The sequence below is a fragment of the Cervus elaphus genome, chromosome 1, assembly GCF_910594005.1.
Source record: "Cervus elaphus chromosome 1, mCerEla1.1, whole genome shotgun sequence".
Taxonomy (NCBI): domain Eukaryota; kingdom Metazoa; phylum Chordata; class Mammalia; order Artiodactyla; family Cervidae; genus Cervus; species Cervus elaphus.
Genome location: NC_057815.1, coordinates 70,339,081 through 70,361,204, shown reverse-complemented (window position 1 = coordinate 70,361,204; position 22,124 = coordinate 70,339,081). Strand labels below are relative to the sequence as shown.

Here is a 22,124-nt window from a genome sequence, read left to right as displayed (position 1 = left end):
GGCAGGTGAGTTCACCTCCGAGCCCAACCCACAGTCACAGCAGCAGATACAACTTCCACTAATGGAAACCAGCAGAGCAGGAAATGGGAAAAACATTTGGGGAGTTTCTCTGGGGGAGGAAATGAGTAGGGACTTTGATGTTCTCTTGATATGTTTCTGTATGTTTGAATATTTAATTGGCCATGTGTTACTTTTGATCCCTGAGTCAGGAAGATCCCCTGAAGGAGGAAATGGCAACCCACTCCAGTATTCTTGCCTTGAAAATTCCATGGGCAGAGGAGCCTGGTGGACTGGCAGGCCATGGGGGTCACAAAGAGTCAGACATGACTGAGCGAGTGAGAATACATGCATTGCTTTTGTAATCAGATAAAATCAATGTAGGTAGTTTTTTGTTTTGTGTTGTTTTCATTTTACAGGGAAATGATAGCACCCTCCTTATAAGATTGTTGTGAAGAAAAATGAGCCAAGGCTTATACAGCCCCTGGCACAATGCCCAGCACAGTAAACCCCCGAAAGATGCCAGCCTAGCTGCAGCCTTAAGATGCTGCCTGTCCATTCAGGGCCAAAGGCTGGACCCACCATCATGCGGTAACCACCAGGGGGCACTCACTGCTGTTCTCTCTTAGAAGGGCAGGTTTCTAATTCAGTGTCTCCCCAATTTTGAGAGCTCACAGACCCATACAACTTCAAAATAAATTCTGGAAGTTACTAACTTACTAAGTTGAATAGCTTATAATTTATTTGTCATCAACTTATAATGACAAATAAGGACATTTAAAACCCACCAAATACACAGCACCTGCCCACTATCTATATCACAATCATTTTATAAAATGAAGGTAGTTTTAATATCCAAATGTAGGTAAGGCAAAACCTCAGAACAAAGAACCGTTGTTTTAAATAAATCAAATTTAGAAACATCCTTATTTTCCCCATCTTGTCACAGACCAGTAGCTGGAAGCCCTGACCCTGTTCACTTTCTGAGCAGAGAGATGGAGGTCAAGAGAAGCGGGGGGATTAGTCGTGGACCCTCAGGGAGTTGGCACCCAAGCATTCTGATCAGCCCAGGGCTCCTGGAACTGTGTTATTTAGAAGCACCACTTAAGGTCTGATGGTGAAATTAATTGGGAGGTAAATTCTTGACCCTTAACCATACCTTGGGCAATTACCTTTTCTTCCCAGGGGCTAACAGCCCGGAGTGCTACATCTCTGGTGAGCAAGGTAGTAACTGGCCTCAAGGAGCAATGAAAGAGAGGCCAGTGACCCCTGGGCAAACCTCTTCCCTTCTCTGGACCTCCTGTCTCCTATTGGTAAAATACTTGACCTCCCACCCACCCCATCCTGCTGTTCTCCCAGCCAACACACATGAGTTCATGGTTGGCTCTCCTAACCAGACATCTGTGCAGATGGAATTCTCAGAGAAACTGTGTTTTCCCGCCACTGATGCAGCTGAGTTGATTCCTTAATTGCTCCTGAAAAGTCACAGACCATCCCAGCTCCTCCACAACACCCCAGGGACCCAAGCAAAGGCCTCTCCTGGGCCTGGGTGGGGAAGGAGGCATGTGCATGATGCCTTCTGACCACAGTAACCCTGACCACAGGCCTGGGCTGAAGGTGCCGGCAGGGATGAGTTACACACAGACAATGCTAATAGCCAACAGCTACCATTTACTGAGTGCCCACTATAGAGGTCCTAGGTCACACTTGCCATAGTTTTATCTGCCCACAAGCCTACAAGGCAGGTACTATTATTATTTCATCTTGACAGAGGAGGAAACTGAAGCTTGCAAAGATAAAGTCACTCTACCAAGATCACACAACCAGCAGAGCTAAACCCAGGCCTGCTTGGCTTAATCACTTGCTAAAGTGATGGAGCCACGATTCTGCCCCCCAAAGCCTTGTGGGGCTGAAAGAGCAGGATGGCTCCCCCTACCAGCTGCCCCCTCCCTGAGCCCCTGCCCTCAGGCGCTGACCGGAGTGCTGGCCGCAGGATGCCATTGCCAATGATGAAGTGCAGCTTCTCCAGGTTGGAGGTGGGCCGGTCCTCCAGCATGCTGTTGCCCTGCACCGTGGACTCCCCGTCATGCAGTCTCTTGGTCACCTGGGACACAGGAGAGGGTGGAGGCTCAAATAGGGCTCTCCTGCTTGCCTGAGTCTGCCCACTCCCCCAGAAAGCAGAACCCTGGGAGTGGCCAGAGAGCTGGCTCCTCAGTACCGTCATACCGCTGGCCTGTGCAGGACAGATGCTGGGTCAATGCCTGGCCCACACAGCTGGGGGGCGCTGGCCTGGAGCCACCCCCTTCTGAGGACAAGGCTCCTCTGCAGTCTCCCCGACAGCGCTCCCCACAGGGAGGTCCCCCCAGCCAGGGCAGGGGCTGCTCCTCTGACCCCTGATGGGATCCCTAGCTCTCTAAGATGGGCTGCACACCACTCCGACAGCCAGAGTCTACCCACATTCCAAGCACCACCATCACCCATCATTAACACCCTGGCCCCATGCGAACAGCCTCAGGCCTGGGTTCTTTCAAATGGACTTCTCAGGTTCCCCACAGCCCACAGCACCAGCCCCACCCTGTGCCCAGAGACACGGAGCAGGTGAGAGGTGAGTGGTGGGAGCATGCCCCTGCAGACAGGAAGGGCTCCAGAGGGCCTCATGTCTGCTGAGCACCCACAGTCAGCATCTCAGGCCATCATCCTAGGAACCCACTAACAGGCGTTTTTCTTCTCTGGGTGCCTTGGCTATGGAGCAGAGCTGGGATTCAAATCTGGGGCTATGAAGCTATCAGACCGGACTGGAGCCTCGGACAGGGAACAAGAGGAAGACAAAGGCAAGGCAGGCTCAGAAAGTCCCAGAGAAGCAGCCTGAGCCTGTCTTGGGGAAGGCTTCCTGGAGGAGGTGACCCCAAAGCACAGAAGAGGAAGGCAGAATTTTAGGCAGAGGGACCAGAGTGCACAAAAGCAGAGGCTTGGAGGAGCCAGTCCCTCTGCACCATGAATGCCTTCGTGTCTGTCAGCGCTCGCAGCCTGGACAGTCCTGGAGCAAGGGGCCAGGACGGTGCTCAGAAAACACATGGTGACTAAATGAATGAATTCAAACAAACTAATAGTGTTAATGCCCCCAAGGATACTCTTAACCCACAGAAATGTTTTCATCAGTTAAAAAGTCCCTGGATCAGACGCAGTGAGTCCATGCCCTGGCAAGAAAGGTCTTCCCTCCCACCATCCTATGGCCCCTGTTCCAGGAAGCCCCCTGACTGGCCCCTGACTGAGCACAGCGCCCTCTTCCTTGCATCCTGTCTGCCTGATCACACCTAACACTGTCCTGCCAGCCACCCCAGTCCCCTGAGGACAGGCAGGATCCATTCCTGTCCCTGTGGGTCCCAAGCCCAGTCTAGGCCACCAAGACTGTGCAGGGTCTGCTCTCACCTCCTCTGTCAGTTTGGACTTCTTTTTCAAGGTCAAGTGCACCAGCTTGTGCCTCACACTGCTCTTCTTTTGCCCATCAGGGAGCTGGGCCTGCAGGACAAACAAGGGTCAAGGTCAAGTGACTGGCCCATAAATAAGACAAGAGCAGCTGACAATGTATCTAGAATTAGCTCAAGCCCACACTAACATTTACAACATATACCTTACCTTGCCCCTCCAGCCCACCATCAGTCAAGTGGCAGATGGGAAAACAGACTCTGAGAAGTACAGTAACCCACAAACCACCCCCTAACAAGTCCAGATGAAAGCTGGCTCTGACTGCAAAGCCTATTTCAAAATCTGCACTTGCCACATGGCCTCAACAGTGGTCAGCACTCTACAGTCTAGACAGCGCTCACACATTCATTCTCAGGAGTAGACAGAGCAGGTCAAAGGTCAGGGGGGTGAGGTAGAGGCAAGTTTTTGTATGTCCTTCTGCTGAAGACCTTAAGGCTGGGGATGGCCTGGGTGGGACCATGGCCACCTGGCACCTGGGACTCACCTCACCCTCGCTCTGCAGAGCCTGAAGCTCCCTCTTGTAGGTCTTCTTGCCCAGGGTCTCGTAAATCTTGGTCATCACTGGAATCTTCTCACTGCCATCACTCATGGCCGTGTGGTACCTGGGCTCCGGGAGGTCCCCCATGAACCGGAGGATGGTGATCCAGACTGCCAGGGCCGCCTGGGAGGCAGAGCCATGCCACTCAGAAAGCCCGAGCACAGGATGTTACCAAAGCCATCAAAATGATCCACAGCTGGGGAGAGGCTAGAGAACCCCAACCCACCCCCCACCAGAGGAGGACCACTGAGCTGAGTGCCTCTGGGTGTTCTCCGGGCCTTGCGCTGTGATCTGCCCCAGGCTGGACGCCAGCATGGTGAAGTCAGCCCTGGTCCCTGCACACCAGGGCCCCTGCCCCTCCGCACCCATGCTGCCCGCACAGACGGTCCCAGCCCTCACCAGCTGATCACCCTCATCGTCGTGGTACAGCAGTGGCTGCTTGAGTGGCCGCCGGGTGTAGGTGTGCGTGGTCGTGCCCTGGAAGTAAGTGGCAGCGAACTTGGCGAATTTATACTCGGAGAGATCTTCCTCGTCCTCGTCGGGCAGGGGCAGGGCTGCATCCAAGTCCTCTTCCACCATCTCCCTCCGCCCGCGCTCCAGGTCCTGGAGGGAGGAGAGGGGTTCCCTGCCATGGGAGCAGACCTGGGGCTGAGCTAGGGGCTCCCAGCCGGTCCCTGAGGGGCCAGCTCTTCCTCCAGGAGTGTAGGGGTCTGTCCATCCGGTTCACTCCCGAGACAGAGCCCAGTGCATGGTGGGTCCTCAACACACAAACGAATAAAGGTTTGTGAACGGCCTTGGAGGGGGACAGTGGCTGGCCCAAGGTCACACTGCAGGCTGGTGGCTGGACAGGGCCTGGGACCTGTGGTCCCTGTCCCAGATCATCACTGCTGCCTTCCGCTCAGAGGGGACCAGGTGGACTTTAACACAAAGTGGCATAAGGGGAGGGAAGGCCACCTTTCCAGGCCCACTAGGCCTGCTAGGGTCTATCCCAGCTCCTTCCCCAGCCTGGTACCTCGAAGCCACTAGGAGCCTGGCCCTCCTGGCCTGGCAGGCCACCCGAAGTCCCCAGGAAGCCAAACATCTTGTCCACCATGTCCGAGTGATTGATGGGCTCGTGGCGGGCCCTCTCCATCTGCTCCAGGAGTTCCTTCTTCCTCCGAGCCTCCTCCTTCTCCTTCAGCTCCCGCTCTGCGTCCTCGCGGGCCAGCTGGGCCAGGCGCTCCTGTGAGGTGGGGGTGAGGCAGCGTCAGGGAGCAAGCCCCCCGTGGGAAGCCCACGGGAGCCCCTGCAGCAACCAGGCCTGAGTCCCAAACCCACAAGGTGCTCCTGACGGCTGTGAAGGACTGAGCCTCGGGCCTCGCCACCCGGGGCCACACACTCAGTTCTCACAGCCCAGTGAAGACAGATGCCACACCAAGTCCAGACAGAAATGCCACCTGCCCTCAGGGCTCAGCTAGGACCACCTCCTCCAGGAAGCCCGCTCAGGCTTCCCCAGCCAAAAGGGACCACACCGACCCAGAAATCCCAGAGCTGCTGGGCAGAGACTCCAGACCAATCGAAATTTAATGCAGTCCCTCCTGGGTCGCAAAGAGTCAGACACAACTTAGCGACTAAATGACAACATATACAGTGGCCTACATTTAAAATAGTTCTTTTAAAAAATAGATCAATTTTAATAATGCACTTCATTTAACCCAATATTTCCAAAGTACTGAAACAGAGCAGGACTCTCTGATCCCTGCCCTACCTCTACATACCTTTCGCCTGTGGAAAACTTAGGTCAAAGAATAAGTTTAATCAGAGAAGTGAGAAATGCTGAAACAAAGGAAAAGAGTCTAAGGAGATGAGTAACAACAGGGTCATCATTAAGCATAGTCAAGGAACTTTAGTTCTTTCTCAAGGGCTACAGATAATATTCTGAGCCCTACCCTGTGAGCTGTCTTACAGATACCAGAACACCAGGTGGAGAAGTTAACTGAGTGATGACCAGACAGTACCCTGGACATGAGCTGCCACAATTCTGAGAACTGACCACAGAGAAATGAGAACAAGTGCACCCCAGAACTGAAGATTAACTGTACCTGAAACAACCAAGATGATGCTAGTCAGACCACTGGTGACCAGTTGAAGATGACTGTTAGAGATGACTGTGCTGTTTCTGCATGTAACCTCCCCCCAACTCTGTCTATAAAAGCTTTCACCCCCTGCTTGTTCGGGGCAAGGTGGGGTGGGAGTCGGCCTTTGGACAGATGTCTGCCACCCTCCCCTGCAGTTGCCGGTATCTGAAATAAAGTAACTTTCCTTTCCACTAATCTGGCCTGCTTATTGGCTTTTGAGTGGCGAGCAGCCAGACCCCCGATGCATACCTTTCGCTAACAATATTATCTCTGCATGTAATTAATATTTAAGATATCTCAGCTATTTTATATTCCTCTTTTTTTTTTCAACTAGGTCTTCAAAATCAAGCTTGTATTTGGGAATTCCCTGGCAGTCCAATGGTTAGGATTCAGTGTTTTCACAGTCGAGGGTCCAAGTTCAATCCCTGGTCAGGGAACTATGATTCTGCAACTTTTTATCCAGAGTTATCTCCCAGCTGAGAGTCTGGACCCACAGCCTTCTGACCCAGCACAGAATAGACACTTCATAGATCACAGCCTTGTCATGGCAAAGGGGCTTGTGTAACTCAATGAAGCTATGAGCCACCCAAGACAGACAGGTCAAAGCAGAGAGTTTTAACAAAACATGATGGAGGAGGGAATGGCAAACCATTCCAGTATACTAGCCATGAGAACCTCATGAACTGTATAAAAAAGCCAAAAGATATGACACCGAAAGATGAGCCTCCCAGGTCAGAAGTTCCAATATGCTACTGGGGAAGAACAGAGGACAACTACTAATAGCTCCAGAAAGAATGAAGCAGCTGGACCAAAGCAGAAATGATGCTCAGCTCTGGATGTGTCTGGTGATGAAAGTAAAGTCCAATGCTGTAAAGAGCAACATTGCATAGGAACCTGGAATGTCAGGTCCATAAATGCGTAAACTGGACATGGTCAAGCAAGAGATGGCAAGAGTAAACATCGACATCTTAGGAATCAGTGAACTCAAATGGATGGGAATGGGTGAATTTAATTCAGATGACCATTGTATCTATACTGTGGTCAAGAATCCCATAGAAGAAATGGAGTAGCCTCTATAATTAACAAGAGTCTGAAATGCAGTACTTGGGTGCAACCTTAAAAATGACAGAATTATCATGGTTTGTTTCCAAGGCAAACCATTCGCCATCACAGTAATCCAAGTCTATGCTCCAAACACCAGTGCCAAAGAAGCTGAAGTTGATCGGTTCTGTGAAGATCTAGAAGATCTCCCAGAACTAACACCAAGAAATGATGTCCTATTCATGACAGGGGACTGGAATGCAAAAGTAGAAGTCAGGAGATACTGGAGTAACAGGCAAGTTTGGCCTTGGAGTACAAAATGAAGCAGCGCAAAGGCTAACAGAATTCTGCCAGGAGAATGCACTAGTCATAGCAAACACCCTTTTTCAACAATACAGGAGATGACTTTACACATGGATATCACCAAATGTCAATGCCAAAATCAGATTGTTTATGTTCTTTGTAGCTGAAGATGGAGAAGCTCTACAGAGTCAGCAAAACAATACCTGGAGCTGACTCTGGCTCAGATCATCAGTTCCTCATAGCAAAATGAGGACCATAACTTTCTTTCTTAAACTAAAGAAAGTGGGGAATACCACTAGGCCAGTCAGGTACGACTTAAATCAAATCCCCTATGAATATACAGTGGAGGTGATGAATAGATTCAAGGGATTAGATCTGGTAAATAAAATGCTTAAAGAACTATGGACGGAGGTCTGTAGTACTGTACAGGAGACAAAGAACAAAATCATTCCAAAGAAAAAGAAATGCAAGAAGGCAAAGTGGTTGTCTAAGGAGGCTTACAAATAGCTGAGGAAAGAAGAGAAACAAAAAGCAAGGGAGAAAGGGAAAGGTACACTCAACTAAATGCAGAGTTCCAGAGAATAGCAAGGAAAGACAAGAAGGCATTCTCCAATGAACAATGCAAAGAAATAGAGGCAACAATAGAAAGGGTAAGACTAAAGATATCTTCAAGAAAATTGGAAATATCAAAGGAAAATTTCACCCAAGATTGGCACAATAAAGGAGAGAAACGGTAAAGACCCAATAGAAGCAGAAGAGATCAAGAAGAGGTGGAAAGAATACACAGAAGAACTGTACAAAAAAGATCTTAATGACCCGGATAACCACGATAGTGTTGTCTCTCACTCAGAGTCAGACATTCTGGAGCATAAAGTCAAGTGGGCCTTAGGAAGCACTGCTGCCAATAAAGCTAGTGGAAGTGATGGAATTCCAGCAGAGCTATTTAAAATCCTATAAGATGATGCTGTTAAAAGTGCTGCACTCAATATGCCAGCAAATTTGGAAAACTCAGCAGTGGCCACGGGACTGGAAAAGGTCAATCTTCATCCCAATTCCCAAGAAGGGCAGTACTAAATAATGTTCAAACCACCAGACAATTTGACTCATCTCCCATGCTGGTAAGGTTACGTTCAAAATCCTCCAAGCTAGGCTTCAGCATTATGTGAACCGAGAATGTCCAGATGTTCAAGCTGGATTTAGAAAAGGCAGAGGAACCAGAGATCAAATTGTCAACATTTGCTGGATCATAGAGAAAGCAAGGGAATTCCAGATCACTGGCTACACTAAAGCCTTTGACTGTGTGGATCATAACAAACTGTGGAAAACTGTTGAAGAGATGGGGAATACCAGACCATCTTACCTGTCTCCTGAAAAACCTGTATACAGGTCAAGAAGCAAGAGTTTGAACCCTGTACAGAACAACTGACTGGTTCAGCATTGAAAAAGGAGTATGGCAAACCTGTTTATTGTCACCCTGTTTATTTATACACAGCACATCATGCAAAATGCAAGGCTGGATGAGTTACAACCTGGAATCAAGATTGCCAGGAGAAATACCAACAACCTCAGATATGTGGATGATACCACTCTAATGGCAGGAAATGAAGAGGAACTAAAGAGCCTCTTGATGAGGGTAAAGGAAGAGAGTAAAAAAAGTCGGCTTAAAACTCAATATTAAAAAAACTAATTTCATGGCATCTGGTCCAATTACTTCATGGCAAATAGAAGGGGAAAAGGTAGAAGCAGTGACAGATTTCCTCTTCTTGGGCTCTAAAATCACTGTGGATGATGACTGCAGCTATGAAATTAGAAGACGATTGCTTCTTGACAAGAAAGCTATGACAAACCTAGACAGTGTGTTAAAAAGCAAAGACATCACTTTGCCAACTAAGGTCCGTATAATCAAGACTATAGTCTTTTCAGGAGTCATGTACAGATGTGAGAGCTGGACAATAAAGAAGGCAGAGTGCCAACAAACTGATGTGGTGCTGGAGAAGACTCTTGAGAGTCCCTGGGACTGCAAGTTGATCAAACCAGTCAATCCTAAAGGAAATCAACCCTGAATATTCATAGGAAGGACTGATGCTGAAGCTGAAGCCCCAGTACTTTGACCACCTGATACGAACAGCTGATTCACTGGAAAAGACCCTGATGATGGCAAAGACTGAAGGCAGGAGGAGAAGAGGGCAACAGAGGATGAGATGGTTGGATAGCATCATCAATTCAATGGACATGAACTTGGCCAAACTGCGAGAGATGTTGAGGGACAGGGAAGCCTGGCATGCTGCAGTTCATGGGATCATGAAGGGTCAGACTCGACTTGGAGACTGAACAACAAAATCTCCCAGCTGAGGGCCTGGACCCACAGCCTTCTAACCTGGCACAGAACATGCACCCAGCGCACATATGAAGGAAGGTCACGTGAACAGAGGATGAACAGACGGTGTTGGCTGAGAGCCACTGAACCAGTGAATGAAAGTGCAAGGAGCCGGCACAGCCCCAGCTCACCTGATGTTTCCGTTCAGCCTCCTCCTTGGCCTTCTTGGCGCTCATCTCCTTCCGGAGCTTCTCCTCCTCCGCCAGCCGCATTTTCTCAGCCTCCAGGCGCCTCAGGTACTGGGGGAGGGGGGCGGCAGGGTGGGCACCGTACCATGCGTGTAGCTGTCACAGTGCTCCCTGCCAGCTTGACCCCAGCCCACCCCCTTTGAGTTCCAGGACTGGGGATGATTTTGCCAAATAATTTGGCAGAGGGAAACTGAGGCATGTGAGAAACCCTCCCACAGCAGACTGAGGGCACCTTTGATCCCAAAGCCAAAGCAGGCTCGCCTTGGCCTCCCAAAGACTCACAAGAGGGACTGGGCCCCCGCCCTACCCCTGGCTGGGAGGAGGGAAATGAGGGTCCAGTCTTGTGCATCCTTCAGAGGGAGAGCCCTTCACCACCCGCCCCGCCCCCCCAACAACGCAGGATGATTTGTCTGCCTGAGGTGGAGCGGCACCCTCGGAGGACCAAGAGCCAGGGGTCCTTGTGGACTGGGCCCCTCACCTCGGCCCTGAGGCGCCGGTGCAGCCTGCGGGCAATCATGCCCCGGGCGTAGGCCTGCACGGTGATCACGGCCCAGAGGCGGTGGCGGAAGGCCTTGCGCACCAGGTAGGCCCGGCAGCGGGCCTGGAACCCGATGATGCGCCGGCGGGCCAGGCAGTACTGCTGGTGCAGCTTCCGGGAGCGGTGCAGGGCCTGCAGCCTCAGGAAGCCCAGCCGCATCTGCAAGGACAGCCACCAGCTCAGAACCACAGCCCTGATGCCAGACCAGCCCTGCCCACGGAGGTCACTGCCCTGGCTCCACTCGCCAACCCACAAGCCCTAAAGGCACAGCTGGTTCCACTCAGACCAAAGTTCCCCAGGGACTGGGCTTGGCTTCCCCCTGAGGTGGGTCTCCCCAGCAGGGACACCATCCTCAGACCAGGAGCCAGCCTCCCTCCTGTCTGCCTCTCCAGCCCCAAGTCCAGGCTGCAGCCCAGTTCCTTCCCAGAGGTCTATGTGACACACCCATTCCTGGCCCCCTGTAAGGTGTTCAACAACCTGAGGCTCACAACCCACCAGGACATTCCAGAAGAAAAGCAGAAACATTGCTGACCAGCAGGGAAGAACCACAAGAACCAGATTTGGACTTTGGGCTGGAGGAATGGTAGTGGCTGGTGGGGGCGGGGGCGGGAGGCCAGCCAGGCCCCGCAAACAGGTAAGTCCTGTTGCTCTGACAACAGAACCAGGTTCAAAGGCCTTGCAGGTCACCAAGCAGCTCCCTCCGGAGGCTCACCAGCCCATAGTTCCTCCTGCAGTTGTGGCCTCGCCAGTGCCTCTGGATCAGTGTGGCGGCATTCTTCAGCTTCAGGAAGTTGGACCTGAAACAGCAGCGTAATGCAGGAGGATGTCTGTAGGGGTCTGGGTGGGGTTTGGAATCAGGAGAGCAGGGCTGAGTCCCAGCTCTGTGTCTCCTTGGCTCCATGACCTTAGGCAAAGGCATATAACCTCTTTGTGCCTCAGTTTCCTCATCTGTAAAATGGGCAGAATAATACCTGTCCTGCCTGCCTCACAGACTTGTCACATAAACTCAATAAGGTAGGCATTCAGAAGGTTATTCGTGAATAAATGTAGGACTTCCCTGGTGGTTCAGACGGTCAAGAATCTGCCTGCCACATAGGAGACCCGGGTTCAATCCCTGGATCAGGAAGACCCCCTGGAAAAAGAAATAGCAACTCACTCCAGTATTCATACCTGGAAAATCCCAAAGACAGAGGAGCCTGGTCCATGGGATTGCAAAGAGCTGGACACGACTTAGTGACTAAACAACAAACAATAAATAAGATAAGGATTAAACACTTGGAACACTGTGAAAGTGAAAGTGAAGTTGCTCAGTCATGTCCAGCTCTTTGTGACCCCCTGGACTGTCGCCTACCAGGCTCCTCCATCCATGCAATTTTCCAGGCAAGAGTACTGGAGTGGGTGGCCATTTCCTTCTTCAGGAGATTTTCCCAACCCAGGGATTGAACCCGGGTCTCCCTCATTGTAGGCAGACGCTTTACCATCTGAGCCACCAGGGAAGTCCTGGAACACTGTAAATATCACTTATTACTGATTGTCTAACTCCCTCATTTTATATGTGAGGAAATTGAGACTCGATGTGGTTGGGGCTAGAGCCCTGGTCTTCTGACTGAGCACCATGCTGTTCCCCTGCGCACACTAGGCTGCTGCTACAGGCGGACAGTCATCTTCGACCTCGTGGAGGACAAGAGGTCACATATCAAACAGCAGGTGTCTCCTTAACAGAGAAATAAGAGGAGGAGTGAAGGATGGCTACCTCAATGTGGGTGAGTCCATGAACCAATGCCTAGATGCTAACACAAATGAGGGTACAGCCATGGAAAAAGGATGGACAGGTGGATGGACAAACAGGTGAACGGGTGGACCAAGGATGGCTGGACAGGTGGGTGGATGGGAAGAGGAAGGGGGTGGCCATATGAAGTAAAAAAGGGGCATGAAGTGGTTTTTGTGGAGCCTGAATCACACTCCAGAGTCAGCCCCACCCAACTGGGAGGTGACAGAACTGTACACATGCCTCTCACATGGAATACGGGACCCACTTTGTAATTTACATGTATTTTACATGGAATACGGGACCCACTTTGTAATTTACATGTATTTTACATGGAATACGGGACCCACTTTCTAATTTACATGTATTTTACATGGAATACGGGACCCACTTTGTAATTTACATGTATTTTACACAGAATACGGGACACACTTTGTAATTTACAAATCTCATAGCATCCACGTGTGTGTCTCACAAGCCCATATGTGCAGGCATGTGTTGCTGGGCATGGGGGATATAGATGGGTCCATGTGTCTTAGTGTTCATCCATGTTCACGTGATCCTGTGTGTATGCCTTGCACATGAGTGCATGTTTCTGTGTATGCACATGGGTGTTTATTCCCCGTGTCTGCATGGGAGGAACTGCAGTGAGCCAAGCACATGCACACATGTGCATGCATGCACACACACATCACAGAGGCGGGGAAGAGCCCGTACAGACACAAACCTGTCTTTGAAGCCCCGGATGACCTTCTGGAGGAGGATGACTCTGTCGGTGATGGCCTTGTCCCGCTCCACCTCCAGCAGCATGTCATGGTGGTCCTGGAGGGCAGAGCTTCCTGAGCAGAGACCCCACCAACCCCTCCAGTCCCAGAGCAGAGGCTGCCCCAGGTGGGCCCCTCTTCCTTCACTTAGGGCTCTGGCCTAGGGCTCAGTTGGGCCCTAATGGCTTCCAGCCCTGCTGTGGCCCCAGGGGACAGCCTTCCTCAACCCCACGTACAGACAGGTACTGTCATGGCTGGTTCCCAGGGGCCTGGGTGGGCCATGGAGCAAGAGGGGCCCAACATGCACACACACTGACTCCATCCCAATGGCCATCTCTACCCTGAGACCTGACTATTCTAGGTGTTTCTGTCGTATCAGCCACTGACCTGGGCCAGGCCACCATCATTTCTCTCCTGGATCTTAGAAACAGTTTCCTGGCCTCTATCACACCCTCTCTGATGCCCCTCAAGAGGGATCTTACAGCAATACCCCATGCTTCCCAGGGTCAAGTCAGGTCTTCTTCCCTGGCACCTGGGCCCTCCACCATCAGGCCCTGCCCTCTTCTCCAACCCTCTCTCCTTCTCACCCCCAAGTCCCCAACCCTTACTCCAGTTGGACAAAACTTCATGGTTCATTCAATACATGAATCAAGTATCTCCAGCTGCCCACCATGTGCTAGGTGATGGATGGGGCTGCAGTGAACTAGGCAAACCTGGGCCCTGCCCTAGGGAGGGTGAGTCTGGAAGGGGACTCAGATAATCAGATAATCCATCAGATAATCACACCTATCAAGATAATCACAGGTCACATCACTTGGGGACAGGGCCCAGCATGGACAGGCTGGTCAGCCAAGGCTTTCTGAATGAGTGAGTGAATGAATGAGAAGTAGGTTTGGGGTCTGGAAACCACTGCCTATTTCTGAAGAGCCCAGAGAGGTGAGGATGTGGAGGATGGGGACGAGGACAGTCCTCAGACATCTCTGGCACTAGATGTCATCATGCTATAAGCTTTCCCTCCCTTAATCACATGAGCTGAGCATCAGGACTACAGGCTGGAAGACCTGATCTCTGCTCCGGGGCAGTGCCTGACCTGGGGCACCTTGCTTCCAAATGCTGCACCTCTGAAATGGTCATAATTCTTCTACCTCATGGGCTGCTATGATGACTAAATGAGATGATGGACAAGAAGCCCCCACTCCCACTGGAGCCTGGCACACAGAACAATGCTTTCCAGATAGCGGTTGTGAGATGCAGAGGCAGGAAACGAGGGTTCAGGGAGATGAAGACACTGGCCCAGGCCCCTCAGCCAGACAGGCATCAGACTAGACCTCAGGACCCTCTCCAGCTGACGGCTGGCTCCCCCTTCCCTTTCCCCAGATGTCCTGGGCTGCCTGGGCCCCACCCTGTGCCAGAGGAAGGAGCTCTGACCCATCACCCGGGACAAACCGGAAACCTAGAACAGCGGAAATGGAAATGGGGAAGCCAGGGTTCACCCTGTCCCTGCTGTGGCTGTCCCACCTCCACCATCTCCCAGCAAGCTCTCCCTGCCCAGCTTTCTGCTCCCAGCTCTGCCCCCTCCCAGCTGCCCAGCCCCCAGAGTCCTGCCCAGGCTGTGATGGGAGCCAGAGAGCCCTAGGTGCCAGTTCAGGGAGCATGGAGACAGGTCCAGGGACACGAGACAGTCAGGCGCATGCCACACGGCCAACCACAGCCCAGCATGAACCATGCCTGGCAGGAAACCACAGGAAAGGACCAAAGATACACTCAAGAGTGCCCCACCACAGGCACGTCCCATTGTACAGATGGGAAAATGAGACTCAAGAAACGGGCAGTGACCTGCCCAAATTCCCAGGGCAGACCACCACAGGGTTGAGACTAAATCCAGGCCTCCCTGGTGAGGCCACCTCTGGCCTTTGGTTCCTCATGACCCCTCCCCCAGGCTAGAGGTCAGAGAGGCTCTCAAATACCAACTGCCCCTCCACCACCCAGGAGGCCAGACCCCACACCTGCTCAGGGCTGGAGGAGCACAAAGGCCCAGCACTGACCCCATTCTTTGCTGCAACTCCTCTATAGGGACCCCTAAGACCTGTTCCCCACCCCACTCCCAGGGAGTTCACAGCCCCTCCAAGGCAGCCAGAGTCAAAGGCCATGCTCACCTTCAGAAAAATCTTGGTTTTGCCAATCTGCCAGTCATCGTGGGTGCCCAGCACAGCCTCAGCCATGCGCTGACATGTCCCCCGAAGGTCGTCCTGGGCAGGGAGGTGGGCGTGGGGGGGTGAGGCACAAGAGCTTGGGTGGTCCCGCCAGTGGGACACCCAAGGTATCCCTCCCAAGGCTGGGGGACAGAGATCTTGCTCCAGCTCTGCCCCTGACTCTGTGTGGCTCCAGCCGGGCCCCGCCTTCTCTGACCCTCACCCTTCTCCTTAGCTCGGTCTGATGACTGTAAAACCCTCGCCTACAGCCAGGGCCCACTCAGCACATGTGTGAAGTCCACGCCAGGCAAGCACGGCAATGGAAGCTCTCAGATGCACTCCACTGCCTGACCCCAATTTTCCCAGCCACACCTGAGGTGGCCAAGCTGATGCTGTGCCCAGCACGGTGTTCCAGTGAGAAAACTGGGACTTTTGCCCGGCCCAGGGCTGGTGCCCTCCCTCCCACCGCCTCTGCCCCCGGCCTGCGCACCTGCTTGTAGGCCGGCTTCACGCCGGGCAGCAGCACTCGGTACCGCTCCACAAACTCCACGAAGCTGTAGCGGATGGGGTAGCCGGCTCGGCGGATGCGGATGGTCTCCATCATGCCCGAGTACCGCAGCTGGCGAACACACAGGTGCCGGTCGAACAGCTGTCGGGCAAGGAGCCAAGGGCATTAGTGCTGAAGGCTCCCGCTGGGAGACCAGCCCTGCTCTCTGTTTTCCTGGCCCCAGACAGAGGTCCTGAGAGGCCAAGGTCACACATTTCAGGAGGAGCAAAGGTGGGACCAGACCCGGATCTGCAGTCCAAACCCATGGAGCAGCACAGAATGAGACCCTCACTCGGGATGAGCTGAGTGCATTGAGGGCGCAGAGGAGAGACAGCTTAACTGGGACATCTTGAAGGGCTTCATGGAAGAGAAGATTAGCTTTATCCTAACCCTGCTGACAAAGGTCCACATAGTTGAAGCTGTGGTTTTTCCAATAGTCATGTACAGGTATGAGAGTTGAACCATAAAGAAGGTTGAGCACGAAGGAATTGATGCATTTGAACTGTGGTGCTGGATAAAACTCTTGAGAGTCCTTTGGACTGCAAAGAGATCAAACCAGTCAATCCTAAAGGAAATTAACCCTGAATATTCACTAGAAGGACTGGAGATGAAGCTGAAGCTCTGATACTTTGGCCATCTGATGCAAAGAGCCAACTCATTGGAAAAGACCCTGATGTTGGGAAAGACTGAAGGCAGGAGGAGAAGGGGACAACAGAGGACAAGATGGATGGATGACATCACTGACTCAATAGACATGAATCTGAGCAATCTCCAACAGATAGTGAAAGACAGGGAAGCCTGGCATGCTGCAGTCCAGGGTCACAAAGAGTCAGACACAGCTGAGCAACTGAACAACAGTGACAGGAGAAAGAGTGCTGGAGCAGCAAGCACATGCAAAGGCACACAGTCATTTTTGTGACGGCCGCTGGGTTGGTGGAGAGGCTGGGCAGGGCCTCAGAGGCCAAGCTAGAAACATGGCAGGATGTGACTGGGTCAGATTTGTGTTTAAGACCCACGTCCCTCCCTGCAGTGGGGAGGGGAATGGGAGTGAGGGGTTGGGAGGCAGGAGACTCAGGGAGGAGGTCTTGTAGCCAGGTCCAGGACAGAGATGCTGAGGTCTGGGCCCAAAGAAGTTTTGAGAGGCATGTGAGAGCAGGAGAGATGGTGCCCAACTATAGGGCCCTGGCCTCAATCTCCTGGACCTCCTACCTTAGAGGGCAGCTCGCTGGAGCCCTCTGATTCTCACACCCCTGCAGACCGGACCCTGAGCCCTAGAGGGACTGGCCAGCCCACTCTGGGGAATGTTTCCAGGCAGGGGATAGGGGACAGGGCCAGCAGGCAGAAGGCTGACTTCCGCCACCTGCTTCCTCTCTGTACCGGCACTTTCCCTGGCCCAGCGCTGGCCTCCTGCCTTCCGTCCCTCCGCAGACCCCAACTTCCTCTGGGCCTGCCCTCCTATCTCTGGGAAGTGTCTAGTGGTAAACAACACCCCGCAGAGCTGTGGAAGGAGAACACTCCCAGCAAGGGGCAGTCCAGGCTCCTGGCTCTGCAACTACTAGCCCCCGGCCTCCTTGAGCCTCCTGTACCCCATCTCGAATGCGTGCTTAGTCGCTCAGTCGTGTCCAACTCTTTACAACCCCATGGACTGTAGCCCGCCAGGCTCCTCGGTCCATGGGGATTCTCCAGGCAAGAATACTGGAGCGGGTTGCCATGCCCTCCTCCAGGGGGTCTTCCCAGCCCAGATCAAACCCATTGATTTTGGGTCTCCCGCATTGCAGGTGGATTCTTTACCATCTGAGCCACCAGGGAAGCCCACCAAATCTCAAATAAGGGGCCATAAAGGTCCCTCCCTCACTGGCTGTTGGGAAAGTTGAATGAGACTGTGGAAAGACAACCTAATCTGTTCTGGGCACACAGAAAGGGCTCAACAGATGTTATTCAGAAAAGTCAGAAATAGAAATATTCCCAACCACTCAGAGGAATCCAGGAAGGCTTCCAGGAGGAGGTAATCATTGGCAGAAGCAAAGGAGAGGGGACTTTCAAAGTTGGGACCACAGAAAGAACCATTTGCTGAGTTCCTTCCTAGGTGCCAGGCAGTTTGCATGCATCATTGAACAGAGTACTCCCAGGAGGTGGGTACAATCAGTCCTGTTTCCATCTGAGGGGTAACTGAGGTATCAGAGAAAGAAGTGACTCCTCTACAGTCACCCTGCAGGAAGGTGGTAGACTCAGGATTTGAATCTGCATTTAGCCCACTACTACAGAGTCCAGGCTCTTTTCAGGGAACTGAGCTGTCTCTGGTGAAGAGGAACTTCGTTCTGTAAGCCCCTCAGGGGCCCTGCCATTCCCCTCAGGGGACAAAGTCTCCCATGACCCAGTCCACCCTGCTCCCTTGGCCCGGCCCCTCCCATCCCTCAGGCTGTTCCCAGCTGTCTACCCCCACCCCCCATCCCTGCCAGGGCTGCTCACCATGGGCTTCTTGAACTCATTGGGCTTGATGCAGCGCACGAAGAAGGGCTGGCAGGCACCCAGCGTCCGCATCAGCAGCTCCAGCGACCGCTTAAACTGGCTGCTGAGTGTGGGCGAGCGCTTCCTGGTTTCGGCGCCCTGGGGGGACGGACCACAGTGATGGGAGGGGCTGACCCTCGCCCCTCCGGCCCTCCAGAAGGGAAGCAGGAGAGGTCGTCAGCTGTCGGGGCCTGAGGGAGAGCCTCCCAGGGAAGCAGGCTGGCTGGTCACGTAGGTTTTCCTATGACCGCCTGGTCTGGGCTAGAACTTAGATGCCCCCCAAACACACGCCAATGTGGGAAGCCTCCCTGATCCTGGGTCCAGGAGCACTGCAGAGAGAGTGAGGAGCTCTGGGGTCCCACTCTAGGTGCTGCATGACTCCGGGCAAGACACATGCAGCCCCTCTCCAGCCTCTGTCCTCTCTTCGCCATATAAATGAGTGGTCAGATCTCTGGACAATGGGGTCACCTCTAGAGGCAGGTTAGACAGACCTAAATTCAAACCCTAGCTCACCACCTCTGAGCCCTGTGATTCTAGGCAGGTCACTAAGCAGCACTGGGCCTCAGTTTCTGAGGTAGGATAGGGCCATGTATCTAGCTGAGTGGGCTGTGAGTCTGTCTCAGTCAACAGCCACCCAGCAAGGCGGGGGTGCTGCCCGCACCCTCTGCCCTCCCTGCAGGATTAGCAGGTCAGCAGCAGGCGGGCGGGGCAGACGCACATAAGCCTCCTAAGAAGGCGCACAGCTGGCCTCTGGCAGCCGTCCAGCACCAAGGCCCCGGGGCCCTGTGCTCCACCGGCCGCTATCTGCAGGAACTGGCCAGCGGCCCCCTGCACCTCCTGGCCCATTGGGGTCCCCGTCTGAGAACACTGTGAAATGAGGTGGGGTCCTAGGGGAGAACCTGAGCAACAAACAGGCAGCAGACAAACAGCAGTACATCTCAGACCCAGAAACTGGACGTAGAGACCAGATTCGATTCCAAAGCATTTTGACAGTACTGCTTTCCTGGCAATTTCTTTTGGATGAGAATTTTTTAATAAGTGAATTTGATTGTGATTTTAAGATTTTCTACTTTAAATGCGTTATTGTATCTGATATCCTGTAGCACCAAACACTGGGGATGCAGATGTCAATGTGTGAGGTGTGTTGGGTGAGGGAGAGGAACTTAACCCATGCTAGAGTGAGACCATACACCCCGGGACTGAAATGAAATGTGTCAAGAAATAGCAAATCCTTGTTATTCTGAAATTTTCTGTGTTTTCCATTATAGTGTTATCTAGAATTAGGATTCTCCCAAGAGAGGCTGGAGACTATTTTGCACGGGGATTGGGTGAATGTCAAGTCTGCGACCCCCACATCTGCCCCAGCACCTAACCCAGCAGCAGCACCAGGTGACCCCCACAAGTTGGGGGGAAGCTGTCCAGGTTGGGCTGTACCCAGCCTACATTAGAGGCCTTGCCACAAGCACATGTGTGCACACACGGAGTGCAAACACAACAGACACACAGCACACACAGTACATATACATATACACACAACACACAAATATACACACATATACGCACACATCACACACACATGTACACGAGACAGTACATACAGACACACACACACACACATACATACCACCGATAAACACCACACACAGCACACACACCACACCTACACAACACACACAGACACATACACACACACACAGGCACACACACACAGGCACACACACCACACCTACACAACAAACATAGACACATACACACACAGGCACACACAGGCACACACACCACACCTACACAACACACACAGACACATACACACACACAGGCACACACAACACCTACACAACACACACAGACACATACACACACAGGCACACACAACACATACATAACACACAAAGCATGAGCACATGTATAACACACACAAACAACACACACACAGACACATACACACACACAGGCACACACACGACACCTACACAACACACACACAGGCACACACACCACACCTACACAACACACACAGACACATACACACACACAGGCACACACACCACACCTACACAACACACACAGACACACACACAGGCATACACAACACACCTACACAACACACACAGACACACACACAGGCACACACAACACATATACACAACACACAAAGCATGAGCACATGTACAACACGCACAAACAACACACACACAGACACATACACACACACAGGCACACACACGACACCTACACAACACACACACAGGCACACACACCACACCTACACAACACACACAGACACATACACACACACAGGCACACACACCACACCTACACAACACACACAGACACACACACAGGCACACACAACACATACATAACACACAAAGCATGAGCACATGTACAACACACACAAACAACACACACACAGACACATACACACACACAGGCACACACACGACACCTACACAACACACACACAGGCACACACACCACACCTACACAACACACACAGACACATACACACACACAGGCACACACACCACACCTACACAACACACACAGACACACACACAGGCATACACAACACACCTACACAACACACACAGACACACACACAGGCACACACAACACATATACACAACACACAAAGCATGAGCACATGTACAACACGCACAAACAACATACACACACATAGGGCACATCCTTCTCTGGTTGTGCACACTGGAACCACTCCTTTCTGTCTTTCCCGCTGAGCTATGAGCCCCGAGAGGACAGCCGGGTTTGCCTTGCTTACTACGGTGCCCCAGGGCCTGACACAGCAACAGTCAACAACATTTTGCTGAACTGAAGTGGGGCTGAACTGGTTGCTCACATCCAAGGGCTCCTAGAAATTGTCCAGCTGCTCAGGCCACAGGTCTAGGGGCCAACCCCAACCCCTCCTCTCTCATATCCAATATGCAGCAAACCTTATTGACTTTACCTCCAAAACGGATCCAGAATCTGACCCTCTTAACCACTTCCTCCACCGTCAGCCTGGTCCAGGCTGCCTGCCTGGCTCTCCTGCTATTGCAATAACCTCCAAACTGGTCTCCCTGCTTCTGTCCCTCACACTGACCTCTACCCCACTATCGACACAGCAGCCTGAATGAGGCTGTTCAAACACCAATCCAGTCATGTCTCCCCTCTCCCAAATGATTCAAAACCCTCAATGGCTCCCCAGTTCACTCAGCATGAATACCAAGGTCCTTTGTAAGAACCAGCACTGTCCCACAGGATCTGGTCCCAGTTATCTCCAGCCCCTCCACCACCTCACTCCCCACCTTCCGGCCACTCCTGCCTCCGTGCTCTTCCTACAATACACCAGGCAGGCTGGGGCTTATAAAGCACCTTGGAGTTTTACACTTACCGTTCCCTGTTCCCTCCAGAATGCATGTGGCCAGCTTCCTCACCTCCTCACCAACCTCTCCGTAAGGCCTTTCCTGATCCCTCTGCACAACTGCAAAACCCCACCACTGGCTCTCCTCCCTCCATTTTTCCCATCTCATATATCACCATCTGACATGATAATTCACATATTTGCTTATTAACTACTTTCCCCTTCTGCTAGAGGGTAAATCGCATGACAACAGAGGATTCTTTCAGTTTTGTTCACTACTGTGTCCCCAGGACACAGGACAATCAATATCTGGCATATAATGGGTACTCAATGGGTATTTCTGAAGGAAGAAAGGAGTAAGGGGGCTATGAATCCAGGGTCTGCTCTCACCTCCGT

At 52.3% G+C, this 22,124-nt stretch overlaps 1 protein-coding gene across 8 annotated transcripts in view; it reads right to left on the bottom strand.

Moving 5' to 3' along the window:
• The window catches only part of MYO7A (myosin VIIA), a 104,327-nt gene that overhangs the window by 37,482 nt on the left and 44,721 nt on the right, over window positions 1-22,124 (bottom strand). For 6 of the 8 annotated variants that reach the window (XM_043908155.1, XM_043908165.1, XM_043908175.1 and 3 more), the window contains 12 exons: window positions 18,326-18,463; window positions 15,800-15,958; window positions 15,274-15,366; window positions 13,081-13,175; window positions 11,298-11,382; window positions 10,526-10,744; window positions 9,991-10,098; window positions 5,034-5,243; window positions 4,421-4,624; window positions 3,968-4,144; window positions 3,427-3,516; window positions 1,974-2,101 (listed from right to left, as the gene is read on the bottom strand). In XM_043908155.1, coding sequence (XP_043764090.1) covers window positions 1,974-2,101; window positions 3,427-3,516; window positions 3,968-4,144; window positions 4,421-4,624; window positions 5,034-5,243; window positions 9,991-10,098; window positions 10,526-10,744; window positions 11,298-11,382; window positions 13,081-13,175; window positions 15,274-15,366; window positions 15,800-15,958; window positions 18,326-18,463 — 1,706 coding nt within the window. Of the gene's footprint in view, window positions 1-1,973; window positions 2,102-3,426; window positions 3,517-3,967; window positions 4,145-4,420; window positions 4,625-5,033; window positions 5,244-9,990; window positions 10,099-10,525; window positions 10,745-11,297; window positions 11,383-13,080; window positions 13,176-15,273; window positions 15,367-15,799; window positions 15,959-18,325; window positions 18,516-22,124 lie in introns of all 8 variants that reach the window. The other 2 variants (XM_043908185.1, XM_043908203.1) reach the window with 2 other exon arrangements.